The sequence below is a fragment of the Notolepis coatsorum genome (genome assembly GCF_963971535.1).
Source record: "Notolepis coatsorum genome assembly, chromosome: 11".
Classification (NCBI taxonomy): domain Eukaryota; kingdom Metazoa; phylum Chordata; class Actinopteri; order Aulopiformes; family Paralepididae; genus Notolepis; species Notolepis coatsorum.
Window position 1 is genome coordinate 25,893,418 of NC_140175.1, and position 27,836 is coordinate 25,921,253.

General features: G+C 40.6%; 2 protein-coding genes across 2 annotated transcripts in view; one reads left to right on the top strand and one right to left on the bottom strand.

Annotated features, from left to right (window-relative positions):
• Window positions 1-212: 212 nt before the first annotated feature.
• spag8 (sperm associated antigen 8) lies at window positions 213-14,971 on the top strand. The gene is made up of 6 exons (XM_084325418.1): window positions 213-244; window positions 1,526-1,685; window positions 2,580-2,625; window positions 5,023-5,137; window positions 12,141-12,203; window positions 14,834-14,971. Exons 2-6 carry the CDS (start codon window positions 1,607-1,609, stop codon window positions 14,930-14,932), a joined length of 402 nt encoding a protein of 133 aa, XP_084181544.1. The 5' UTR covers window positions 213-244; window positions 1,526-1,606; the 3' UTR covers window positions 14,933-14,971.
• Window positions 14,972-20,021: 5,050 nt separating this feature from the next.
• Window positions 20,022-27,836, bottom strand: part of npr2 (natriuretic peptide receptor 2) — a 77,087-nt gene continuing 69,272 nt past the window's right edge. Inside the window, exons 18-22 of the mRNA XM_084325216.1 lie at window positions 25,866-25,934; window positions 24,542-24,716; window positions 22,844-22,942; window positions 21,231-21,322; window positions 20,022-20,474 (exon numbers count right to left, since the gene is read on the bottom strand). Coding sequence (XP_084181342.1) covers window positions 20,430-20,474; window positions 21,231-21,322; window positions 22,844-22,942; window positions 24,542-24,716; window positions 25,866-25,934 — 480 coding nt within the window. The 3' untranslated portion in view covers window positions 20,022-20,429. The remainder of the gene's footprint in view (window positions 20,475-21,230; window positions 21,323-22,843; window positions 22,943-24,541; window positions 24,717-25,865; window positions 25,935-27,836) is intronic.

Consider the following 27,836-nt stretch of genomic DNA (forward strand, 5'->3'; position numbering starts at 1 on the left):
TATGGCTCGTTAGCGTTAGCTGAGCCTGAGCTCTATGCAATTACTTTTTTGTAATTAAATATACGGTAATTGGGACATTATCATATACTAGCTACATACATGTGAGCTATTTACCGACCAGTTACTAAACACATCTTATATAATTATCTACTACGTTACTACTCATTAGATCACAATGGCTGCACTGAGTGCCTCTGTGGAAATTAAAGCTCGAACATGTTTGATTCACAACTGGGTGGAGGAGGTGAGTGAATTACTGCAACGCCAGTAAGCTAAGTAACGCTAACATTGATGCTAACATTTGACCAAGAAAGTTACTTAGCTAACAGAATCAGCCTGAAAATGTAAAACATGTTTAACATGTTAGAATACTAACGTTAGCTAAGCAATGTTAGCCAACTCTCACCCTGTGAATGAATGAATGAAAACTTTATTTAACAGATTGCAGAATGGGTACAATACAGTACGGCTCAATACATACAATTGTTAAGGGGATGCAGACCAGAGAAAGACGTTTGTCTTGTTTCCATCAGGGTCCCCCATTTTCAATTCATATAGACATTTATGACATACACAACATACATGACATTTATGGCATAGGGACATATAGGTATTTAGTACTGATACATTTGTGACATAGGCGGTATTCAAATATACAGTACTGTTACCCCTAGATCCTGACAGAGTATATACATATGATGGGGAGGGGACTGTACATTAGGAGGGGGTGGGTGGGTGGGAGGGAAATATACATACTTATAATTACAAGACTGTGTGTGTGTGTTGCACATAGCTGGACGTGTTAGTCTAGCAGCATATTGCTTTGCAGTAAAGTTATATTTCTTCCAACATGACTACCATTGGTAACCACTTTTGAAAGAAAATGCCTTTAAACATCTGTGCAGTGGTAGAGTAGGTAAACATTGGAAAAGCATGGTATTACTGTTTCACTGTAACTTGTTTACAACATCCAGTAATGTAATGTATTACAGTTAAAACACCATCATATTACATTAGATCTTTGTTGATATATTCTTCATATATCAACACGTAGCAACCATTGCTTTGCAAATAGCAACCACTGTCTCCTCCAACATGGAAGACAAATGGGCATTGCAACATTATGTGCAAAGCCTCAACAATACCACATTAGTTACTGAGCATCGACGTCCCCTTGAGACAAACATAATACATAATAACCAACACAAAAACATGCACACGCCAACACATTCTGGGGTGACAGTGGCTCGGGAGGTAAAGCAGTCGTATGGTAATCTGGAGGTTCCCGGTTCGATTCCCGCTCCTCCCGGGCAGCGTGTCAAAGTGTCCTTGAACAAGACACTTAACCCCCTAATTGCTCAGGTTGGCACCTTGGTTGCCTCCACCATTGGTGTGTGAATGTGTGAGTGAATGGGTAAAATGTGAGGAACTTATTGTAAAGCGCTTTGGATAAAAGTGCTATATAAATGCAGCCATTTACCATTTACATTCTGGATTAAGAGGCAGTGTGCGTCCATCATTTCAGAGGGCTGCTTCACATCTTGACAATGAGAGATCCAGAGCGCAAATCCAGAAAAGTGGACACAGGGGTATTCTCACAACGGACATGTCATCTAAACTTGAAGACGTCACCACACACAATACACACTACACCCCCCCGAAGGGTCCTGGGGTCAGGGAGAGAGGTACGTGTCACTGTCCGTCTCTCATATCCTAACCAATATCTCATCTCGTACCACTGCCTGTCATCATCTGTGATTGTTGTACTGTAGACGATAACTATTTTATTGCACTGCATTATTGCACTATCTTACTTTTATTTAGTTAGAAACCTGTTAATAGTCTATTACAAAAAGTATTCTAATGACATAAATCTATTACAATCTCTATATATATATTTTTTTTCATATATTTTAATGACAGAAATCTATTACAAATTTTCCGGGAGGTTTTAATATAAATTCTCTGCTCATTTTATGCCTGTCTATAATTATGCCAATTTTATGCACATTTTAATCCTATGTCTATTTTGTGTCTACATCACTGCTGTCAGGGCTGCAATTCTTGTATGAAAGGTGCTATACAAATACAGTTTATTATTATTATTATTATTATTATTATTATTATTATTATTATTATTATTATTATTATTATTATTATTATTATTATTATTATTATTATTATTATTATTATTATTATTATTATTATTGTTATTATTATTATCTCTACCAGCATTGCATACGGCTGTGTGCCTGAGAAGGGCTTTGTATGTCACCAAGCAAATTATGAGCCTTTTTCATGAAAGCCCTGAAAAGATTTGAAAGTATAGAGATTCGAACAAGGCCACTCGTCTATGTGACCTTTTGTGTGGGCTGTTTGTTTGACTATTCAGCCTTCAAATTCAAATTCTCTCTCTCTCTCTCTCTCTCTCTCTCTCTCTCTCTCTCTCTCTCTCTCTCTCTCTCTCTCTCTCTCTCTCTCTCTCTCTCTCTCTCTCTCTCTCTCTCTCTCTCTCTCTCTCTCTCTCTCTCTCTCTCTCTCTCTGATGGTGAACTCTTTTCAACATTTAAATCTCACAGGTGTACGAAGTGAGCTTCTGGAAAAATACCTCACCCAGAGCATCAGGTAAATGTGGGAACTGTGAAATATATTTATATTGTATATTCTTTTAACTCCAATATTGGGCCTAAACACATTCAGTAATTTGGTTTGTTCATGAAAAGAAATGCATGGATAATAATAACACATCTTGACTGTGTCATGAGAGCACCTGTTGGGTGGGACAGATGTGTAAAACCTTTGTTTATTTAATGAAAAATGTGATATATTCAAAAAATTAGACTATTCTAATTAGGGTGGTGCAATTGTGATGTAGGCCTATTTAATAGAGTAGGCTATATCCCTACAGATGTGGGTATTAACATATCCTCAGTAACAAATGAACTGCACATAAAGCCAGCAAAGTGTTATATTTATATATATTTGTATTTGATTGAAATATGTTAGTCCAGCACTAGACAGCATCTCATTGCCGTCTCTTGTGCCTTGTGCGAAATCTCTTAGGCTTTCCTAGCAGTACAAACTCAAACGGCGTAATCCATTGCTGTTTGTTGACCAAGGAAGACCTCTGTAGTTTTTCTAGGCTATCTGTTGTTATGATAAAAAGAACAGCCATTTCAATAAGTAGTATTACCACCTTTAACGGTGCAGAGCCAGGACAGCGGTTTGGAGAGTGTCAGAGTTCTGTTTTTCATGGCAGTCACATGCCTTGAAAACTGTCTGAGCAGGCCTAAAAATCACACCAATGTATCGACACTTCTTGGAAATCTTACTCATGTGCGGGCAATTGCCATAGATTCATGGAATAATATGAAAAGTCACGTGGAAGGGTATTAAAATTCCATAGACAGCTGGTCTTTCAATTGAATAATACATACACTGTAGAATTACACCTAGTCATTCCATATGTAGCAGCCTTGAAATAGGAATGGTAATTTCAACCAATTTAATTACGATTCATCCGAAAATTATGTAATCGATAAACCCACTCAGATTAGATTAGATTCAAAATAAAATGTATTGTCATTATACAGCACAAATACATTAGAGAGTGCAAATGTAACAGTAAAGTGCAATAGTAATATACAATGTACAGGTGATTAAACTGTGTATACAATATTAAAATTAGTACTACTTTAGTAAATGAGTACTACTTTTTTTGTCTAAAGATAAACAAAAAAAGAAATATATATATATACAATATATACAAAACCTCTGTTCAACTCGGGTGACGGATGATGACTTCATTTCCTTTTCCTCTGTACGTCACATGGCTTGCCAGCATAAGACTCCACCAGTCTAGACTCTTGTGCTGACCTTTACGTACATACCTCCATTCTCCATTTCCTGTCTGTTTTGCATTTACAAAACCATGATATTCTTACCTCCATCAGAAACAACTTGCACAGACATGCGGTACAGTAGGCCTCTACTTCCTCGTCCCGACAACAAGCAATAGGATGAATATTCATTCTATCTTTATTTCATCTCGAAAGATCATTGGAGAGCAGGCTCTCGTTTACAATTACAATGATGTTTGCATTATAATACGAAACAATACAAAAACTGAAAAGTCAATCAATTAAACAATTCAAATCAATCAAAACAACTACAGACTGAGGTGAAATGGTTGGCCATTATATAGATTTAAACTAATTTACAGTCATAAGTATAAAAGCATATAAAATCACTCAACATATAAAATCATAATAATAAGACAACAAAGCAAGACAAAAGTAAGGATAACGAATCAATAAAACACATACAACTTGATTGACAAAGGTTAGAGACCAAGGTTTTAAACTCTGCAGCAGAGAATCCCAAGCTTTAAGGACTGTTGGAGTTCATTCCATGAGCTAGTGTGGCATCATAGCAAAATGCAGATTTACCCTGTTCAGAGCAAACTCAGGGGACCTTAAGGACCAGCCAGTCACTAGAACAGGTTCCATAGATTCTCCATCAGAGGACCAACCAACCCTCTCATAAGGGACACAGTGAGCATTGTATCTATCATTAGTGATGAATCTGATAGACTTTGAGGTCGCAGCATGCCTATAAATTACATCACCATAGTCCAAGACTGATCAGAAAACTGCCGCGACAACTCTCTTCCTACTAATCAAAGGAAAGCTGATTCTGTTTCTGTATATAGGAAGCCAATTTTCTGTCACAACTTGAAGGTTGCCCACATGGAATTGAAATGTACATTTCTCGTCAAGCCACGCACACCCAAGATATTTATATTCAATCAATGTATTAGTCTTTAATCATTCCCATTTTGGGAACAACGACTCCAAAATGTAGTCCGTATTGCTGGCATCACATAGGCCTCCTGATATTGAGCTTTTTAACAATAGACAGATGTTCAACAACAGTCACGCTGTGGTATGACAGAGAGGGATAGGGGATGGGGACTCTTGGGTTTCTCACACTGATATTGTCTTCACTCCTCCTCTCTGACAGTGAGCAGACGCGTTCAGAATTCAACCCAGCGCCCCCCAAGACGGACTTCCGCTCCACCACTCAGAAGGACTTCGCCGCCGAGGGCTTTCTGCCTGTTGCCCCTAAAAGGACAAGAGTATGTATATTTCTCTTCGGTTTTGAACATTATCACTTTTCAGTACGATAACAAATGGGCTCTTTCATTGAGCGCCTATCCTTATCATATGCTGTGAATAGAGCAGCTGACAACCAGGGGGGAAGGTCCACGTAACAGCCTGGAAAGACATCTGACGGGAGGGAATAGACCCTATCGGGGCTGGCGTGGGTTAGGAGGACCCCATTCCAGCACCCAAAAAAAAAGCTATGACAAATACAGAAGAAATAGCCAGAGAGTCTGCGAGAGCAGGGGCGGAAGATGACTCACAGGCAGATTACATGGTTACAGACCATGGAACGCACAGGACTATGAGTTGGATGAGCAGTTCAACAGAGGAGAGTATATCTCAGACCTCGAGAACTAGAACCATAGAGAGAATGCATCAATGGAGTGCAGGGGTGGAGTGGTAAGAGGGAAAGATATACAATAACAATGTAAAATGACCTCAGGGAGGGAAAGAAGTGCTTGGTAGAGGGAGTGCATTGATCAGTACTCATTGAGAGTCATGAGTCCAGCGACGGGTAGAAAACAGGATATCAGTAACCCTGTCACTGAGGAGGAGGAGGGAGAAAGCACTGGAGGAGGGGATGTGGATGGTACTGAGGCAAGCCTACCAGTCAGTCGGAGAGAAGAGCTGTGGGCAGAAAGCCACTGTAGAGTTAAATGGCCTAGACTCATATAGAGCAAAGGAAAGGAAGGAATGGGAGACAGTTAAAATGGATTTGATAAAGGTGTTAGATGGACTTAAAGGAATTAGAGAAGATGAGAGACATTATCTATGGGTAATGGGGTATGGTGCTGAAAGATTTGGAATCAGTGAGAGACAGAGGGTGGAGAGATTGCAGCCAGTTAGGTCCAGATGGCAGAGAGAAATAGATACATTATTGAAGGAGACAGCTTAGAACGCTGTGGAGAAAGGCTACAGTGGATGAGAGAGAGGTATTGTAAAAAAGAAATCCTGTTTAGCAGTACTTAGGAGGAAGAGAAAGAAGAAGGAGCGATTTTATAGGGATTTATATTTAAATTTGTTAAAGGAATGTTCAGCCAAGGAAAGGGAGGGCAACTCAAAGCTTCAAAGCAAGAGGTAGAGGAATATTTAAAAAAGACTTACTCAGATATACCACCGTTAGGAGAGCTAGAGTATACAATGGATATTAGGCCACCAAGGTGGAAGGAAGTGGGAGCTGTAGTAAGGCGTGCAAAGGCTTCTTCAGCCCCAGGGCCGAATGGATTCCCCTGCCGGTTTTATACAATTACACCTGATGCACTTAGATTCTTGTGGAGGTGATTCTTTTTTTCTTTTCTTTTTACCTTTATTTAGCCAGATAGAATATTAAGAACAGGTTTCTTATTTGAAATGTCAATCTGGTCCAAGAGGCCCCAACAGGAATATATTTTTTTTTTAAATATTAATAATAAAATAAAAACACATACACATCATACACATAAACAAATAAACACATGCACAACCTATGTACAAAAAAGATAAACAGGGGAGGAGTAGGGGGGGGGGGGGTGAAAGTATGTGTATGCGTGTGTATGTGTGTGTGCGCGCACATGTGTATGCAAACAGATGCGTCTGTCTAAGTGCGAGTATGAAGATGAATGAGTGCTTGTATGTTGTGTCATGTGTGAGAGGGTGTATGCAAGGGTGAAACTGGGGTATCAGAAAGAGCAGGGCCCTATTCCCCGTACCTGGTTCAACTAAGTCGATCAAAAGTCCCATTAGCCAGATTCAATTAACCCAGGCTTTCCCTGTTCCTCGATTGCTGATTCAGTCTCGTTAATTCGAACCAGACTTGATACTCAGGATAATTGCGCGCGGCCGCCTCACCTGAAAAGACAGCAGGTGTCGATCGCAGAAATCCTGATTTTCTAACGGCATTGATTGATTGATTGATTGATTGAAAACTTTATTAACAGATTGCAGAATGGGTACAATACAGTATGGCTCAATAGCCTCGCCGACAAGTTAAATGCATAATCTATAGGCACATTTTAAGTCCCTCATTACCCCAATCAATCAGATTATATTTCTTTAAATGTGCCTGCTGGCAGTAGGCTTAATGGAATGAATAATCGAATGAGATCTTGCTAGCGAAAATAATTAGTTCAACTCTTTCAGAATAAGTAGATAAAAACAAGCCCAAAGAGTATATCTAATTGATACGAATTAATATATGCTTATGAGGATATCTGTACTGTATGTGCTTAGGTATCATGTACTATATAAATACATGGTTCCCAAAGTTTTCAAGGCATGACCCCCGAAATAACGTGTCAGAGAGGCTTGGAGGAGGCTATACAGTTTCACTATTAATCAGGTTTTAATCTGTTTTGGACATCATCCATACATGCATTGAATTGATACCAGTGACACCAGTCATGTTCATCACCCTCTTGTTCATCATCAGATAACAGTGCTTGAACAGATAAATGCATTTTCTCAAATTCATTCATCAAAACGTCAAAGGCTTGTAATTGCTCATTAATTTTCTCAAGTCACGTCCACGTCATCAAATCCGTCAAATATCGCATCCTCAGACATTTTAATCCCAATTACAATATCACAATAACGTGTGAGTGACAGTGATACAATTCAACAATCCACAGATTCAGATTCGTCGTAATTCACATCCACAATCCACGCATAAAGACGCTTCGATTTATGCTTGAATGAAACACAATCCGGGTGCTCCGTTAAGCAAATACATCCACAGCGGAGAATATGAAACGAATCAGAGCCAAACTCCCGATAGGTTTCATTCATTAAAAATATCCCAGCGAGATTCACATTTGCAATGCTCCGTTATTAAAATAACCACATTGTGTGTGTCGCAACTCACGAGCGCTGTATCCGTATAACTATGACGTGCATTATTTAGGACAAAGTAAATCCATAGGCTGAATATGATTTATTATCAGCATTTTAGGTCTATTATTTTACATTTCAAAAGCCCCCTCTAGAAAAACGTAATTCAGAATGGTATAATAATGGGATCTGTGAGGAGAGCTGGCATTTCTTTGCGAGGGCGTGGCCAGTTTATCGAGCTAACTGAACTAAACCCTGCGCTGGAGCAGGTTCAAACATTCTGATCTGTTGCCATAGTGATTTAGACAATCGCGCTTCGGGGAACAAAAAGGTCTAGCTTATGTCAAGTTATCCTGAAAATTATCCGGCTTACTCAGTTAGCCAGGTACGAGGAACAGGGCCCAGGAGGGATCTACTAAGAGTGTGTTAAGTTTATTCTGGAAGGCACTCAGTGAAGTAAGAGCTGTAAGTTTAAGGGTGTCTTGAAAAGCGTTCCAGTCATAAGCTGCTGCAAAGTGAAAGGAGTTTCGGCCGAAGGTGGTCTTGGAGCTTGGGATGTTTAGTTTGATGAGCTCGCTTGATCTTGTGCCATAAGTGCTATGAGAAAGGTGGAAAGGTGATTGAGAGTAGTATGGGATAAACAGGTTATACCAAAATCAAAAGAAGGAAAAACCAAACACGACAGCACTTCTAGCTAACATTTTAAAAAAGCCTTTATTATTCGACTAGTTTATTAATAGAACATTAACAACACAACATATTTCGGCCTACACTGGCCTACATCGTCAGGGCAAACGTTTGGCTATTTTTTTGTTATACCAAGATACCAAGAGATTAAATTAAACCTAGTAAATCAAGAAGCATTTCATTGACCATAGATGAGGAGGAAATTCCATCTATAATGGCCAAGCCCATGAAAAGTTTGGGTAGGTGGTATAATGAGGAGTTGAATGATAGCGAACAGATGGAGCAACATGGGAAATATGTGAGGGGATAGGAAGGATAGAGAAGTCAGGGCTTCCAGGCAAGTTGAAGTTATGGTGTTTGCAGTTTGGTGTATTCCCTAAGTTGATGTGGCCATTGTCAGTATATGAAGTGCCAATATCAAACTTAGAAAGGCTGGAGAGATTGGTTAATTTGTAAATGTTTAAGTTCCTCATTGTATTAGTAGTGTGGCATTGTATGGGAAATGTATTCTCCAGCTACCAGTAACTAGTCTAACAGAGTGTGTGAAGGTGATAACAGAGTTGTTGCTATCAGCGAGCAAAGATACAGTAGTTAGTAGCTTGGTCCCAAATCCAACTAGAGAGAGGAAATGGAACACAAGACATGCAGAACAGGAAGCAGAGGCAGCTCTTAGGCATACAGACATCATTCTCGAACATGTTCATAAGTACTGTTGTAAATATCTTGGTAAAAATATTGTACTAACAAATTTACAAAAATCCTCCTCCGGATTCCTGAACGCGTGAAACGGTCTCCGTAAGTGGCCAAAATCTTCGCAGCTGGGTTCCCATGAATGAAAAAGTCACTAATTCTTAAACTGCAAAGCGCGTTCTCGTACACCTGAATTTGCTGAACTATTCTAACTAATTCCCTGAAAAGATTTTTGCCGAACCACTGCTGCATGGGTGCAGTGATTTCATCACCTCAAAAGCCCTGTTGCTTTTTGAAAAACGGGGCTTTTGAGGTGATGAAATCACTGCGCCCAGGCAGCAGTGGTTCGGCAATTTTTTTTTCGGAGTATACTGTATATCTGCTTAGAAAGCCAGTGAGGTGGGTCCTGGTCATTGTAAACAGCGACTCCTACAGTTCGGTCAGGGCGCCTGCACAGCAAGGGAAGGATCTGGGAGAGGTAGTGTGACCTTCCACACGTTACACTCCCCCAGTGAGAGTCCGCGCTGCCAGGTGAAAAGAAGCGGTGGGCTGGCTACACATGTGTTGGAGGAAGCATGTGATAGTCTCCACCCTCCCAGACCGACGGTAGGGGGCAGAGTGCGCAACGCCCAGGAAGGGGATTGGGAATTGGCATAACGACTAACATTGGGATGGGAGAAAAACGGAAAAAGGAGGGGGAAAAAGATAATAAAAAAATATATATATAATTATCATTTTCTTCTCCACGTGGTAAATACACAGGTCACAACATGTTTACAGGAACGTTTTGGAGTTGTATTTTGAGTATATTTCGTGACTGTGAACTAGGCTACACTGGCACACCTACTTCCAGTGAATGACGCTAAGCTAGGCTAACGGTGCGGTTGTTCCCTAAGCCTAATGCATGCACAGAGAAGAAACAGGTATGTATCTGCTTGTCTAACTCCAGGGTAGATGGCAAATAAGCGAATTTCCCCAAAAGTTGGCGTGTTCCTTTAAAAGCAGATCCATTCAGTGCCAAACCAAAATAATTGTATTGCACGGCATATATTCTTTAAAATATTTTATGTATTTATTCATTTTATTTAACCTTTATTTAACCAGGCAGGTCAATTAAGAAGAATACATTCTTATTTACAATGAAGGCCTGGCGAGAGAGGACAAAGGGTCTCTCAAAGGGTAACAGGGAAAGGGGACAAATTACACACATCAAACAAACAACCAAATAAGATGCATGAAGCAGAACAGATTCACAAATTTCCGGAATGCATTTTAAATGAGAACATTAGTATTCCGGATACAGCTAATGTCCTGGTTAAGGACTTAGACAGGGATTGTATGCATTTTCATACACTGATTACTAATAAATAATGTTTTATGCTGATTACTAATATGCCCATTGTAAGGTAAATGCCCTCATGGAAATTTAGCGACTCAAGACCGAAGAAAGACTCCTTCCTTTATTATTTATTATTTGTCTTCATTACTAGAACATTAAAAACACACAGCAACATAATTCGACCTACACTGGTCATCGTCAGGGCAAACGTTTAGCTATTTTTTTTTTTTTATCCACTTTTTCTCCCATTTTCTATTTTTCTCCCATCCCAATTTTCATATCGTCCAATTCAACCCTCCCCTGTCTTCGAACGTTGTTTCTTGCCTCCCACAAGCCGGCTGCAATGTGGACTAAGTCGTACATAGCACGAATCCCCTCCGATACTCGAGGTAACAGCCGTCGCATCTTTTCACCTGCGCGGCTCGATCTTTCAGCGTGGGGGGTCTGGGCTTTGGAGGACGACCAGCTAAACTGAAAGCAAGGAGGCATCCTGTTCGAGCCCAGTCTCCAGCATTCGTTGCGAGCGTCTTGCCCACTGCACCACGTAGCCGCCCACGTTTAGCTATTTTCTATTAAGTTTTACCAAGATACCAAGAGATTAAACCTAATAATGTTTTTTTTGCTGATTACTAATATGCCCATTGTAAGGTAACATGCCCTCATGGAAGTTTAGTGACTCAAGACCGAAGAAAGACTCCTTCCTTTATTATTTATTATTCTGTCATGAAGTGAGAACTGTTTATTTGACCAGATCTGGGAAGCACTTTGTTACAGACTGCAGTGTACAACATAAGCTTGACTCACAGTGACTGTACAGACGTTTTCTAGGAAAGAAACATTGTAGTGTCTAGTGGTGAGAGCACTGGCCCCCCGACCACAAGCGTTGTCAGTTCAACTCCCGGTCACGCTGTGCACAGTTCCTTCACAGATAAGATATAAATATATTACGTATGGCCATAACATAACATACATTATGTACCTTTTTTCCGTGTGTGGTCGAGGGTTAGTACTTTAGTACCACGTTGCTCACACTCCCAAACACGTTCCACTAGGCAAGGAAGAAAGTACATATAAGGCCATTGTTGAGATTAGGAGACTAGAATGGCTTCCATTATGCTGCCAATGTGAACTTAAAATAGAGATAGTTGTTTAAAGTTTAAAGGTTAACGTGTGTTATCCACATCGCCATCATTTGTGCTGTATCTCAAAAGGATGATCTTTAGACTTGTTTTTCCAAAATGAAAGTGAGTCACGACTATGAATAGGCTTACTTAGGACAGACAAAAATTATGGTTGACTGTGAAGTCATAGCAGTGCATGCCAACAAAGTTAAATATTGCTTTAACTAAATTAGTCAAATAAAGGAAATCCACCGAGATAAAGTTTGATGTAGAATGAACGGAATAGAATAGGTTCCAATTGTTGTTGTCTTTTTTTTTTTTTTTTACAATCAGGATCATGACTACATAAAGGACCAGGCTGACACGTATTGGAGGGAGAATCACCGGTACATACAGGTTTGTCCGATTATTTAATCTCTCTTCAATATAAGTAACATCCCTCTCTCTGTACGTCATTGTCTATGCATGATGGATAGAACAAAGCTCCATATTTTCATCATGATGCACTGTGACTCTACTGTACTAAATTGAATAGCAAATGGCTTTCTGATTGGTTGTTCTCTTATTTCATAAACGATTAAACCTAATTAAGCATAATTTCTATATAAATGGTTTCAATTTTACAAAAAACAACTTTCCTATGTCTTGTAGATTTGAGCTGTTTCCTAGCAACGAATCAAACATTCCACCTAGACCGTCTGTATAATAAATGTATTCTCTCTGCAGTAGTGCACATCCATTGGGCTAGCATACTGTGCACATTATTCCATTTGAGAAAAGAGAGACTTCACACTGCTAATCCAGAGCTCTATGAAATGTCACAAGAGAATGGAACAAAAGCATAAGCTCTCTAAAAGTACTGCATTTATCATAATAATAATAGATTGGATTTAAAGAGAGAAGCGCCTTTCTCAGACTCAAGGACACTGTACAAGGAGAGAGAAGCTATATAAAAGAACGGATAAAAAAATGAATATATGTGTATAGTAACAACAAGAAAGAAAATAAAACAAATAAGATAAAAAAAAAAGGAAGCACGGTGCTGTACAATTGGATGAAACGTTTTTTTGGTGGGTTTTGAAGAGGTTGATGGTGTCAGAGCCTCGGATGGAGGGGGAGAGGGAGTTCCACAGCCTGGGGGTAGCTACAGAGAAAGCTCGGTCTCCCAGTGTGGAACGCCTGGTGTGGGGGATGGTGAGGAGGTCGGAGTTGGAGGAGCGGAGGCCTCGTGCTGGAGTGTAGGGGTGGAGTAGGTTGGTCAGGTAGGAAGGGGCCAACCCATGCAGGGATTTGTAGGTGAGGAGGAGGATCTTGTAGGGGATTCGGTAGTTGATGGGGAGCCAGTGGAGTTTTTGCAGGGTGGGAGTGATGTGCTGCCAGGGTTTGGTGTGCGTGAGGACCCTCGCAGCAGAGTTGTAAGCGATCCAGAACCTTCTTGGAAGCACCAAGAAGGATTCTGTTACAGTAGTCGAGGCGGGAAGTGATCATAACGGGGTCCAGGATGCTAGTCCCTGTATCCCTATACGCGAAATGTCTCTTTGCTATAAGAAAAGATAAGATATAATAAGATGATCCTTTATTGATCCCCTTGGGGAAATTCGTGTGTCAAAGCAGCATGGGGGGGGGGGGGGATACAGTCCTATAGCTTCACAGTCCTATATACACAATAGGTACACTTAAAGTATAGATACAAATACAATATAATATTTAAAAAAAAGTACAAACTAATATCCTACATGGAATGTTTGTGTTGTTCTCCTCCTTCCAGCATGGCTCTCTGTATAGCAACCATTGTTTTGTACATGGCAAAGGAAGAGACAACGGCTGCTAGGTGTTGATATGAGAAATATATCAATATATATGAGAAATATATCACACAATCATTTGGTGTCTTATTACTGGATCTTGTAAACAAGTCACAGTAGAGCAGTTACATCGTGCTTTTCCAGTGTTTTACCTGCTCTACCACTGAACATAAATTAGGCATTTTCTTATGAAAGTATGCAAAGCATCTCATAACTCACTCACTCATTAATGTATTCACTCACACTAAGCCACTCTGCCCCTAGTGGTGGCGTACATATATGGCATGTTGACTCATGTAGAGTATCTGTCCTAGTGCTTTTCATCTATGGCTACATTCACACTGCAAGTTTTAGTGCTCAATTCTGATTTATTGCTGAGATAATTTTTTTTATGATAACAGATACTTAATTAGAGATGATGTCCTCATAGGTACAGTGGTACACAGACAGCCGTCTGGTGTTTAATAACCACTGCCATTGTGAGAACATCTCGCTTTGCATCTCTCTCTCTCTCTCTCTCTCTCTCTCTCTCTCTCTCTCTCTCTCTCTCTCTCTCTCTCTCTCTCTCTCTCTCTCTCTCTCTCTCTCTCTCTCTCTCTCTCTCTCTCTCTCTCTCTCTCTCTCTCCCTGCAGCTGTTGTGCGCATCCTCTATCTGTTAACCAACACCTGTATACAGTTAGTTACAGATGGTTGACATTCAGTTTTCAAAAGCGTACCTGCTTGATAGGGAAATTGACCAACGCACATCTTTTGCTCTCTCTCTCTCTCTTTCTAACACACATGTGCACAATCACATACACATAGCCTTCACTCCCAGACACATCTATCTACAAACACTATCTCCCCTCTCTCTACACATAACCTTCAAGTTGTTTACATGATGCATGTAAACATGAAGTGACACTGAAGTCACAGTTTATGGTTTAATTTACAAGTTGAATGCGGTGGAGGCGAATTAAAACAAATCACACCTGTATATGATTTAGGACCACATTATGAACGAATTGAAAAGATCAGACTCAATGTGATTTGTGCCGTTCACAGTTATGTAAAAGACAGATCTGAGTCACATAATATGAGCAAGAAAATCTGATTCGGGCCACTTTTTTGCCTGCAGTCTGAACGTAGCCAAAGACACGATGTGTCCATATGTGTTTCATGATTCACAGCTTTGCACTCGGAGCTCTAATTCTCTACATCTTGTGTGTATTGTCCCTCAGGGTGTGACTCCTGTGGGACCAGGAGACAACGACCCATTCAAAAAGTCTGCCTTCTTCAGCACCCCTGTCACTCAGCGGCTGGATGAGCCTGTGTTTTAGTTTGAGAACTGAGTCAATACATCAACCTTTCATACAGGTTCTGACGCATATTAAATGTGTTTTTTTGTTGAATGAATGAATGAATGAAAACTTTATTTAACAGATTGCAGAATGGGTACAATACAGTACGGCTGTTACCATTATTTCTGACGAGTGATTTGAATGGGGAAAAACAACACCGATTTATTTCGCACATAATCTCACACACACATCCCAAGGCTCTAAATTGTTTTGCACACATTCATTTAGTTTGACAGTTATTGCGAGTTAATGAGTTTGAATATATCCTCCCGTGATGTCATCAGAGGATACTGAGTCCTTGTGACGTGTTAATCGCAGCTCCATGAAACGATGTAAATACAAAAATAGAGATGAGGATTATGAGGTAGAATGAAATAGTCGGACGAACGGTATCGGAAGTGAACGTGGTATTTCATTGATTCATATGCAATAAATACCGAAGTCATTCTTTCCAAACCAAGACTGCATCGCTCTGAATTATCACACCTTTTATATCTCAATACACTACACAGTGTAGTTGCCAGTAAAAACAAGGGACAAAACAATATTTGCATAAAATATTCAATTTGTTATCATTTAACAACTATTTGAATATTCAAAAATCTATGCCCATCCCTAGCTGTTACCTCCCTCTCTGTGATTGGTGGTTGGTGGCTTTGTAAATTAACTTTCTCCCATCATCCTATTTACCTTGACTATTTACACAGTGTGACTTATCCAGATGGAAACCTTTGAACGGACATGTCTACAGATTAACCCACGTTATCAGGCCTACAGATGACACATAAACATGTAGACATACCGTAATTCCTCTAATAGTAACCCCGGCTTGTATTTGTTTCAACTGTAGCGGGTACCAGGCTTGTATTAGGAGGAGGCCTGTATAAGAGGGAGGCCTATATTTCAAATTTTCAAACGGATCATAATGAATAAATCAACATTTTGTGTCAGTTTGAACCCAGTAAAATGTACTGGGTTCATTTATTGAAACCAAGTACTGTATGAAATAGTAAACAGTGCAATTACAGGTGGTCACTGGTCATTTCAACGTTTTCAAAGTGAAATCAAGTAACTAGCTCAGTATGCAGCTCAGTATATTAGTAACCCGGCTTGTATTAGGAGGCCGGCTTATAATTGCTTAGCTCAAGAGCGCACCCGGCCATTAATAGAGACCCGGCTTGTATTTGAGACCCGGTTACTATTAGAGGAATTACGGTATTATAATTTAAACCAGACTATTCATGTATCTCTATTATTCACAACTCTATTAACTCTTATGGTTTGATTTTCCATCACAATTACAATAGGGATTGCTTTAAAAAAAGAAATACAAAAATGCATCTAGATCGTTTTATTGAGCTGTAATTAACACAACACAAGGATGCAATGTCCTCTGATAACAGGAGATATTCAAACTCATTCGGTTGTTAAGTCGTGACGTAAACAGGTTCTGGGGCCAGTCTCGTCATTTCAATACGCCTCAGTATTTCAATACGACTCAGTCCCTTGTTGTTTTGATAGATCCGAGTCATAAATAAACATAAAATGTGGTATGTGCTCCTAGTATCTCTTGCTGTCTGAAGCGGAGCGTTTGGGCCCCGGACATGAATATACGTCACGCGTGGAGTTAGAATTAACAACCGATGTCAAACTAAACGAATGTGTGCAGAACAGTTTAGGGCCTTGGGATATGTGTGATATTGTGTGCAAAATAAATCACCACAAGTATAGTTCTTCAGCATAAGATCCTGTAACGTTAGTAGATATTATTATTAGATATTATTTGATTTGTTTGCTTTCAGCCTTGATAATTTACCTTGTAGGCCTAGGGTGACGGTTGTCATTATTATCATCTTTCTGTTGCAACAGTGCAGTATCTGAAAGTAATAAAGCATTCATGAACTTCATTCGACCATTGCACACTGGGTGTCGTTGAATAACGTTAGTGAAAAATCGACATTTCTCTATCCGTGCAAAGTTGTTTCCAGGAAACGTTCTTGCAAATCCACAGTAGAATTATCTCCTTATTTTCCATTACTGTCTTCATATTGTCTAGGTTTTTCCACAGATCTCCTTTTGTTTGTAGCCTATAGGGTCCAGGGTCTTTCTCTCCATCTGTCGCATAATTACCTCAATGGAACAGTGCTGAGCGACACAAAGGTATATTTTCCTCCTACACTGAGCACATATCTGTACAATTGTACAAAGGACGAGAAAAGCTATTACGACTTGGAAAATGTGTTTTTTTACCCCCAACCTTTACAAAGAGCTTCGAGCTTCACACACAGGCCCTCACGGTACGGATGTGGAGCGGTAGCGCAGGTTATCTACAATCACAGCGTACGGCAGAAGTGTCAATCAGAGGGCGTTCCTTCCTGTGCTCGAGGATTAGGAGGTCGCTAATCGCTATGGCAACAAGTTATTTCAGACTACATTTATGCTGCTTTTCTCCCCAAAACGTTTCATTACCTCACAGGATGAGATGGGAAAACAATCTATATGTGGAATATAAGGCCAGCGATTGAATGTATTACTTCCTATGTTTCACAGGAAACGTGATGGAGCAAATAGTACACCTCTTGTTTGGATTCACTGATCCTCACTGCAATTCTCCTTTTTACTCTTGTGAAGAAAGTAGAATTCTCTATAGAAATTTGACCATGAAAGGAAATGTTAAAAAGTCTTATTGAGGCCTACATGTTTGCAAGGACAGCAATATCTTCATTGTTCATATTTGTACATTCATTGGATACAAAAATCCTTTATTTGCTATCAAACCGTTGAATACTGTTAAACATTGGAAATAAATTCCAGAAATTCTTGCGCATGAATCCTGTAAAGTGCAGTACATTCTTCCTGGGCGAGATGTGATGGAAAGCAGGATCTGATACAAGCATCCAAGTGAATACTAGGTCAATGTAGCAGTGAAGCGTTTAGCATCTGTTTCAGTGGATTCGCCATCACACTGGTGCTGTGAAAGCAGCATATAATTACAGTTATGCAGCAGCGAAACTGTTCTCCTGCAGAGATGATGACACACACACACACACACGCTTGCTCTCTCACACACACACACACACACACACACACGCTTGCTCTCTCACACACACACACACACACGCACGCACGCACACACACACACATGCTTGCTCTCTCTCACACACACACACACACACACACACACACACACACACACACACACACACACTGAGCTGAAAGCCCCCATTCCACAGTTGAATGATAACAGATACTTAATTAGAGATGATGTCCTCATAGGTAGGTACACAGACGGCTGTCTGGTGTTTAATAACCACTGCCATTGTGAGAACATCTCACTTTGCTGATTCTCTCTCTCTCTCTCTCTCTCTCTCTCTCTCTCTCTCTCTCTCTCTCTCTCTCTCTCTCTCTCTCTCTCTCTCTCTCTCTCATTCTCTCTCTCCCTGCAGCTGTTGTGCGCATCCTCTATCTGTTAACCAACACCTGTATACAGTTAATTACAGATGGTTGACATTCAGTTTTCAAAAGCGTACCTGCTTGATAGGGAAATTGACCAACGCATATATTTTGCTCTCTCTCTCTTCTAACACACATGTGCACAATCACATACACATAGCCTTCACTCCCAGACACATCTATCTACACACACTACCCCCTCCCCCCCTCTACACATAACCTTCAAGTTGTACACACATATGCACATTGCACACCACACACAGCCTTCTCATAAGTATATGTCATTATGTACGTCAATGCTCCACTTGTCTTTTGTCTACTCTCCTATATATACTTTGTTAGCTCACCATTCTTTAGAGATCTGGGCTATAGGGCCATTGCTGTATATAACCTATAGGTCTCTCCATGTTGCAACATGTCATCCTGTCAGTAAACTCTGTCCTTAATCAAAGGCTCTGTCGTCGCCCTCCGTGAATAATATCAGGTAAAATTATTCCACATCACTGCTGATTAGGGCAACAGTGGCTCAGGGAGGTAGAGCAGTCGTCTGGTAATCGGAAGGTTGCTGGTTTGAGTCCCGCTCCCCTCTGCAGCGTGTCGAGTGTCCTTGAGCAAGACACTTATTAACCCCCTAACTGCTCCCGATGAGCAGGTTGGCACCTTGCATGGTCGCCTCCGCCGTCTGTGTGTGAATGTGTGAGTAAATGGGTGAATGTGAGAAGTTGTAAAGCGCTTTGGATAAAAGCGTTATGTAAATGCGACTAGTCCATTTACCATTTAATAAAGTTGAACGTGTGGCGATAATAATGCCAGATGCAGTGCAACATGACTGCTGTTGTTTTCAAACATTTTAACTCCGGCTTTCTATAAGATACACACAGAGGTGGACTAAACGAATTATGAAATGTCATTGCAATGGCTGACAGGGGCAAAGCAGTGCTAATATTAGAGTAAAAACCATAGTCATTTTAACAGAAATAAATTCCCAACAGGCTATTGCTACTAGGCACATATAGGCTGCCTCTCAATGCAATTGACTGGAACACCATTTAGCTTTAACTTCCAGCCAATTCAGTATACTGTATAATGATGTTGGAATATCACATATTTGGGGCGACAGCGCAAGGACACTTATAAATTTGTTCTGAGATAAGTATAGATAAAAGTATTTGGCTGTTATCAGGGGAATATGGCCTAGATACAGTCTGAGTTAACATGAGAGCAGCACTTAACAGGCCTATTGTATAATATCTTTCTAGTGCAAGAACAGGAAGCAGAATTCTTGAAAAAGCACATTCATAGTGCATTGTAATCGGGTTAGTTTGTTTCTATCTCATTGCATCGTATACCAAGGCGCTTCGAAACGTCAATAAACGTTATACACAAAAAGGCAGCGATAAAAAAAGAAGGGAAAAAAGGTCAGATCGATAAATTAAACAAATGAGTGTTTTACTCAGTTTATTGAACAAAATATCTTACAATATCTTGGATATACATATATACATATATTATCTTGTACTGTATAACACCACTGTTGAACGTTGACCTCTGCATTGACATTGATCATAATACCCCCCCCCCCCCCCCCACCACGGCCCGCCCCACCCACCCCCGATTCTCAATGAAAGTTTCAAGGAAATATTATTACATCATTGACTTCCAAAAACATTATACAAATCTTAATATAGAAAGCACAAAAAATAAGAATGTATCATTGAAAAGTACTCAGATCTCAGCACGGAAAGGTTCTTCATACAAAAAAACAACTTTACAATTTTTTTTGCAGTTACATTATGCAGGTAATAAACATACCTGGAATTCCCTTTTTTTTGTTTTTCGTCTAAAGCAGGTTATGGTGTTATTCACTTTGGGCGGGGAATCACCTTTAAGGACTTATTCTAGAACAAATAAAGTAGTGGCTTGGCCACTGGTGCTGCGGCTCTGTGCTGCTGCTGTTGCTGCTGCTGTTGCTGCTGCTGCTGCTGTTGGATCCAGCAGGCCTCTCATATAACCTGTGCATCAGTCACAGTTCCCCAATAAGCCAATAGGTTCTCATCTTGCCTTTGCCCTGCAGAGAAAACAACACAGAAATCAATAATTTCATCAATGGAGATGAAGTCAAAGGGGGAGGGGGGATGGGGGAGGGGTTGATGTTGTTGGCAATATCCACTAAGAGGCTGCTCTCCAACCCTGTGAGGCCCTCGGTTGCAAAATTACATCACCACTTTTAGCTTTTAGCTATTTAAAAAAAAAAAATCTGTAAATGTATTTTTTTTTCTTTTTTTTTTACATTTACATAGTCAATGGATCCTGTTGTTCAGCCTCACAATAATATTGGATAGTAAATGTGTTTATAGGTCCCACACTCTGGCCTCTGAAGTTGCTAATGTCAATTTAATTTGGGCCTTACAGGGTTTTTAAGGGTGACCCTGACATTCACTCAGGCCCGTTAAAGCATCATCCGACACCCGCTGAGGATGTGCACCCAACCAAACTTTATGTCCCCTGCACCCTACTTCTGCAGGACAACGTGGGCCGCCATTAAAGATACTCGTAATTTGAGAGGGTTCAGGTTTCAAATAGATCCGGTATCACTTAAAGGTTATTATCGGGACAAAACCAACAAAACAACAACCCTCGTACCTCATATTCATTAGTCATGAACGCTCTCTCTCACAAACGGAAGCTTTATGGTATAGCAAAAAAAAAAGTTTATTCAATTATAGACAACATGTTTGTGTTGTGTGATTTATGTAAGTCTTTATATATATATTTCTTTTTGTGAAATAAATCAAATAAAATCAAAATGTTTAGTTGTTCTTACCTTCATCTCCACATCGCCTCGCAACTGGAGCTCAAAGTAACCGAACTCGTCCAGCACCTCTTTGGTGGCGGAGGAGAGATGGATCTTCAGGGCTACAGAAGAGAACAGGAGACGAGAACAGTGAGTGCTGTGTTCTGGAACGACGAGCGATATTTAAGAAACCTTTTCAAGTGCCTTTATTAATCCCTTGCCTCGTCATGTAGGCTCGCTGGAGCTCGCTTGGAGCTCAAAGCACCAAAAAAACATTTGAAAAACTCAAAGCCAATGTCTCTTTTCCAGAAATCATGACCCGGTTACTCAAGATAATCCAGACCTTGTTGTGAGCAGTTTAATGCAGGAGCTATTTTCTACCAAACTACACTCATAATAATGAATGTGTGTGGCTATATTGATATTATATATATCATATATATAATAATATATATATTGCCTTCAGGGACAACCCCTCCCACCCACTATACACAGACTTGGCTGACAGAAGGAGCACGTTCAGTGCTATAGACTAAGACTCCCAAGATGTAGCCCTGAACGGCACAGGAAGTCCTTCATTCCGACAGCCATCAGACGTTACAACGCATCACTGTGCCTCACTGCATCACCGAGCACAGGGTGACAGTACCATCTTCCTGGACTTTTACTTTTAAACCAACATTGTTCAATATTACACTTACTGTATATTTCTGTATATTTTTACTGTATATTTTATATCAGAATGTATATACATAACATAGGAAATGTATATCCCGGACTGTATTTTATTCTTAGGCTTATTTTATTCTTTATTCTTAGGCTTATTTTTATTCTTATTCGTGACTTTGTTTTTGTCTACCTAAATGTTTACCGTTTACTGTGAGCGATTTGTAGTGCCAAATTTCCCTCGGGATGAATAAAGTATTTCTATTCTATTCTATCTATATACATATATATTATATTATCTTTTTGGGGGGGTGAGCTGCCCCTTTAATGGTTGTGCTCAATGCAGAGGCTGCAGAGATGTGAGACGCATCTCTCTCCAGTGCTTTGTGTGGGTTATTGCTGGGTAAGGGGCCCGGCCTATAAGCGTTATCAATTATTTACCAATGGAGGAACAATACAGGAAGTGAGTCAGTAGTTAATCAATACGCGAGATGAGCCGCGCTCACAAAATATCTAACCACCATATCATGCCGCCGCTTCCTGTCAACATCAGTTAGCGGACAGCGGTGTCAATTCGGCTGCACCCGTTCCGCTATCGGCACGGAATAATAAAAACGGTTGTCACTTTAAAAGCTATTAAGTGCTGTTCATTATTTGTCATCAGAGAGAGAGAGAGAGAGAGAGAGAGAGAGAGAGAGAGAGAGAGAGAGAGAGAGTTTGTTACAAGGCTGAGTGTAATTTCAGTCACAAAAAGTCTTTATCAGAATATACAACAGGGGTTGGTTCAAAAACAAACAAATACAAATCCTTGCAAGTCTTTGCTAATACCAAATAAATTATGGCAAATAATGAGCAGCACGTGATTGCAGCTGCTTCTGTCAGTGGAAAACTTGTGGGGGAAAAATGTGAGGTTTGTAAGGCAGTATCTGACAGCCACTGAAATATATATATAAAATAAGTCTGAAATTGACACTCACCTTCTCCATTCGACTCCATCCGAGAGGCTGTGTTGACAGTGTCTCCAAATAAACAATATCTGGGCATTTTCAAACCGACTACTCCGGCGCAGACAGGTCCTATAAAATAGAAAATAAATATATTTTTACAAACATGCCGATACAAATCTATGTGGCAAGTTACGAACTCCTGTCATCCTCTCGGCCACCTCTCCCAGTTAAGTGGTTTTTAAACGGGGGGCAACATTAGCTCTGATTGAAGGGATATATTATGTTCACAGTACTGCGCTCACAATGTGACAAAGCTGAATCACCGACAACGCCCACACGCACTCTTCAAAGCCCCCGTCTCTTGCTGCACGGAAAGCGTTGGAATAGCAACCGCTCTCTGCCGCCCTTGAGCTGATACAGTCCCACGGAGAAAAGACCTCGTACGGTACAGATCACTTTAGAATCAATGCCTGGGGGGTTGGCCAGAGCGGAGAAAAACATCCTGTATTTTGTCCGTCCAGTATAAACATTTATACATACTAGAGAGAGAGGGGGTCTGGGGAGGCTCACAAACTCAAGATACTGTGCTCGTACCCAAGTACTGTCATCACCTGTCAACCCCGTTCGTTACAGCTTTACCGCAATATCTATGAGGTCACCCCATCATGCACTGACACATAAATACAACGTTGGATCGCAAACAGCCTCCCTGGCCTCTGCCATACAATAAATCATTGTGTCATATAACACAGTTTAAAAGGTAATTTGTCAGGCCAATAATATTAACTGTCGATGGACCATGGTTGGATCACGTACAGAGTACTGAAAGCTCGACGCCTAAAAGCTTGATTTGAGCATTTCATTTAACACTATGAAAGCCAACGATTGGGACAGCGGGGGAGCGTGAAAGCATCTATGGCTCAATCCAAATAATACTCCCGACCGAGTACAAAACATTTAGCTGAAGACCCCCCCCCACCGAGCCGAGAGGACCTACCTGTGTGAATACCTATCCTGCTGAAGACCCCCCCCCCCCCACCGAGCCGAGAGGACCTACCTGTGTGAATACCTATCCTGCTGAAGACCCCCCCCCCCACCAGAGGACCTACCTGTGTGAATACCTATCCTGCTGAAGACCCCCCCCCCCCCACACCGAGCCGAGAGGACCTACCTGTGTGAATACCTATCCTGTTGAAGACCCCCCCCCCCCCCCCCCACACCGAGCCGAGAGGACCTACCTGTGTGAATACCTATCCTGCTGAAGACCCCCCCCCCCCCCCCCCCCACGAGCCAAGAGGACCTACCTGTGTGAATACTAGGGATGTCCGATATTATCGGCCTACCGATATTATCGGCCGATATCGGCATTAAAATGTGATATCGGAAAATATCTGTAATAATTTTTTTTCTTTTTTACATTTCTATAACCTTTATTTACCCAGGCAAGCAAGTAAGAACAAATTCAGATTTTATTTATTGTCAAAAGTATGCATAATGTTGTGTTAATTCCACAACAAGAGATATGTAATGTTAATTACCTGAAATTATTCAGTTTTTTGGGGGGGAAACCCTGCATAATATCGGTATCGGTTGATATTGGTATCGGAAATTAAGAGTTGGACAATATCGGTATATCGGTATCGGTAAAAAAGCCAATATCGAGCATCCCTAGTGAATACCTATCCTGTTGAAGACCCCCCCCCCCCCCACCGAGCCGAGAGGACCTACCTGTGTGAATACCTATCCTGAGCCGGAGCTGGTCGTTGGGTCTGTGTCGGATCTTGAATGTTTTGACCTGTTCTAACAAGGCCAGAGACATGCCGGCGATCTCTCTGGCGTGGAGCTTCCCGTTCCGCACCGGGAGCCCCGACACCACCATGTAGGCGTCGCCGATGGTCTCCACCTGGAGGCAGACATGGTGAAGGCAGACGGGTTTGAAAAGGAATCATCTTCCCACCAGACAAACTTGACTCTGAAGCTGAAGGTTCTTCCTTCTTTTGCTGCACCGTGTGTCGACTTGTAAGGTCTGTCTTAGCAGTCTTTTTTTATTGTTTATTCTTATTTATTGTGCCTATATGTATGGAATTGCTGATAAACAATGTCTTGTTTTTGTAAGCTCATCGTCGCTGTAATTGAGGGTAACCTCAGTGTCTTACGAGTTGAAATAAAGGTTGGAAATTGTTTTTTTTTTATCTACTTTTTCTCCCATTTTCTATATTTTCTCCCATCCCAATTTCGTATTATCCAATTCAACCCTCCCCTGTCACGAACGCTGTTTCTTGCCTCCCACAAGCCGGCTGCAATGTGGACTAAGTCATACATAGCACAAGTCCCCTCCGGTACTTGAGGTAACAGCAGTCGCATCTTTTCACCTGCGCAGCTCGATCTCTCAGTGGCGAGGAGTAACGCGTGGGAGGCTCACGCTGCCCCCGACACTTCCTGATTCTACTGCGCAGGCGCACCAACCGACCTGTAGGAGTCGCTGTCCACAATGCCCGATCCCCACCCATCAGTTTCCCACCCCCTAATACGGCCAATGTGTATTAGTATGAACGACCAGCTAAACTGAAAGCAATGTGGAGCGCTGGGCTTGAACAGGCGAGCCCAGCGTCTCCGCATTCGTGGCGAGCGCCTTGCCCACTACGACACGTAGCCGCCCAAGGTTGGAAATTGTAACTTCACCCCTGACAGAAGAAGGAGCAGAGGGAAGGAGAAAAGAGTGTGCAGGATTTTTTTTTTTTTGCCGGACCAGGAGGGCAGGCCTACGATAGTGAATGTCCCCCAACTGACTGACTGACAGACTCCCCATTGTTGAAACACGTATGCGCGTGTCGCGGCCCCGTACGGCTCAACTCGGGCTTGCCTAGTCTCGTTTTTGCGACCAAAAAATAGCTAGTAGTAAGAAAAAGAGATGCACCATCATTACTTATCAATAACTCAAAGCATTCCACTGTATGCTTGTATGCCGTGACAAATAAAACTCTTGACTTGACTTAACATTAAATTACATAAAATGATTAAACAACAAAAATTATGAGAATATTACACTTACCTTATATACATCAAAGTTATCAATGATAGCATCAAAACAGGTGTAGAGATCATTGAGCAATGTCACAACCTATAAGGAGAGAGGACAGCGCTTTAGTAAAAATGATTCGGGGGAAGCAGCAACATTGCACATACGGTAAAATAAAACTGTAAAACTGCTGAAGAGGATATTCTTTTATTAGTGTGTGTGTGTGTGTGTGTGTGTGTGTGTGTGTGTGTGTGTGTGTGTGTGTGTGTGTGTGTGTGTGTGTGTGTGTGTGTGTGTGTGTGTGTGTGTGCGTGCGTGCGTGTGTGTTGGGAGTTAAGACTCCCTTCCCCCCTCTCTTTGATGATGATCTCCCTCTACCCATCTTTCCTTCCTACTCCCATCCCTCCCCCCATCCTTCCTACCCCCATTCCCCACCTTTCCATATGTCCCCAAAATGTCACGACACCCCTATAAGTTGTGTATTCCTGTGACCCCCACCCCTTCCAGTTTTGTATACAGATCCGGTGGGGGGGGGGGGGGGGGGTCTCTCTGCCGGTGGTGTCATAGCTAAGCACCTCGTTGAGAGTCATCCAGCCTAACTCTTACTATTTTGTATTGATACTTTGAGTTAATAAATCGTATTCGTTAAGTTATTCGATAGCTTCGGCTATTTTCCACCACGGCGTGTAGCTCTCTAAGCTAATGTGACATGTTACACTCGTGTAGCCTCGTTGCGAGACTTTGAGACACGTGCGTCGACATGAACTCTCAAGACTCCCTCTCAGTCGAGAGTTTCGTTTGTCCTCCGCTGGACCAAAGCCTAGACAGATCACTGACACAAGCATTCGCATGAACTAAACAAAGCAACAGATGGACTGATGAAATAATATTCTCAAGATGTACCGAATCTCTCAAATTATGGGAGTCATCTATTTTCAAGATGTACCGAATCTCTCAAATTATGGGAGTAATCTATTTTCAAGAGAGGTTTGAAGACATTGATGTTCTCATTTCTTTTTTATTATTGTTATTTTTATATAATATATATATATATATATATATATATATATATATATATATATATATATATATATATATACTGTATATATATATATATATATTAGGGCTGTCAGTTTATCGCGTTAATTAGATTAATTAATTACACAGCAAATTATCGCGTTATGAAAATTAACTCAAAATTAATTACAAAAAAAAAGTTTTTTTTTTTTTTTTTTTTTATATATAATATTTTTTTTGTATCTCATTCATTCCATAAGAATGTAGAATACACATTTACAGATGTTTTTTAATATGGTCCATTTGCATGTTCTTGGTATCTGATTCTAGGGACATCTATGAATCTCAGGGAATGTATTCCCAGTGTCAGAAATACTGTGGGCTAGATCCACAAAGAATGAATTGCACAGTGCAAGTTGCACCCTTACTTACAATTCATTATGAATTGAAAATGGGGGACCCTGATGTAAACAAGACGAAAGTCTTTCTCTGATCTGCATCCCCTTAACAATTGTGTGTATTGAGCCGTACTGTATTGTACCCATTCTGCAATCTGTTAATAACATTTTCATTCAATCACTCAATCTGCGCTGTGATTGATTGAATGAAAATTTTATTTTGAGTAAATTGTAATGAACCAAATGAGAATATCAATATTTTTTTGTTATCTTTGACTGTGAATAACACCATGCTCAAATTGACCAGACCTGAAAAATCTAAGCAAATTAATAGATGGAAGATGATCAAACAGAAGGTTTTGTAGATACAGTACTGAATTCTGCCATCCGGACACATGCAATTTGAAATATGATTATAGAATATAGAATATCAGGCATAAAATGGTTATGCGATTAAAATGCGATTAATTAGATTAATTAATTACAAATCCTGTAATTAATTAGATTAATTTTTTTAATCGCCTGACAGCACTAATATATATATATACTGTATATATACTATTTGAACCTTAAAATCCCCTTGAGTGGC

What these genes read in the sequence shown, in the direction of transcription:
- spag8 (XM_084325418.1), top strand. Translation starts at nt 1,607, where the DNA reads ATGTCATCTAAACTTGAAGACGTCACCACACACAATACACACTACACC. An exon ending in TACCTCACCCAGAGCATCAG is followed by an intron (nt 2,626 to 5,022) that starts GTAAATGTGGGA and finishes CCTCTCTGACAG; the next exon opens with TGAGCAGACGCGTTCAGAAT. An exon ending in TTGCCCCTAAAAGGACAAGA is followed by an intron (nt 5,138 to 12,140) that starts GTATGTATATTT and finishes TTTTACAATCAG; the next exon opens with GATCATGACTACATAAAGGA.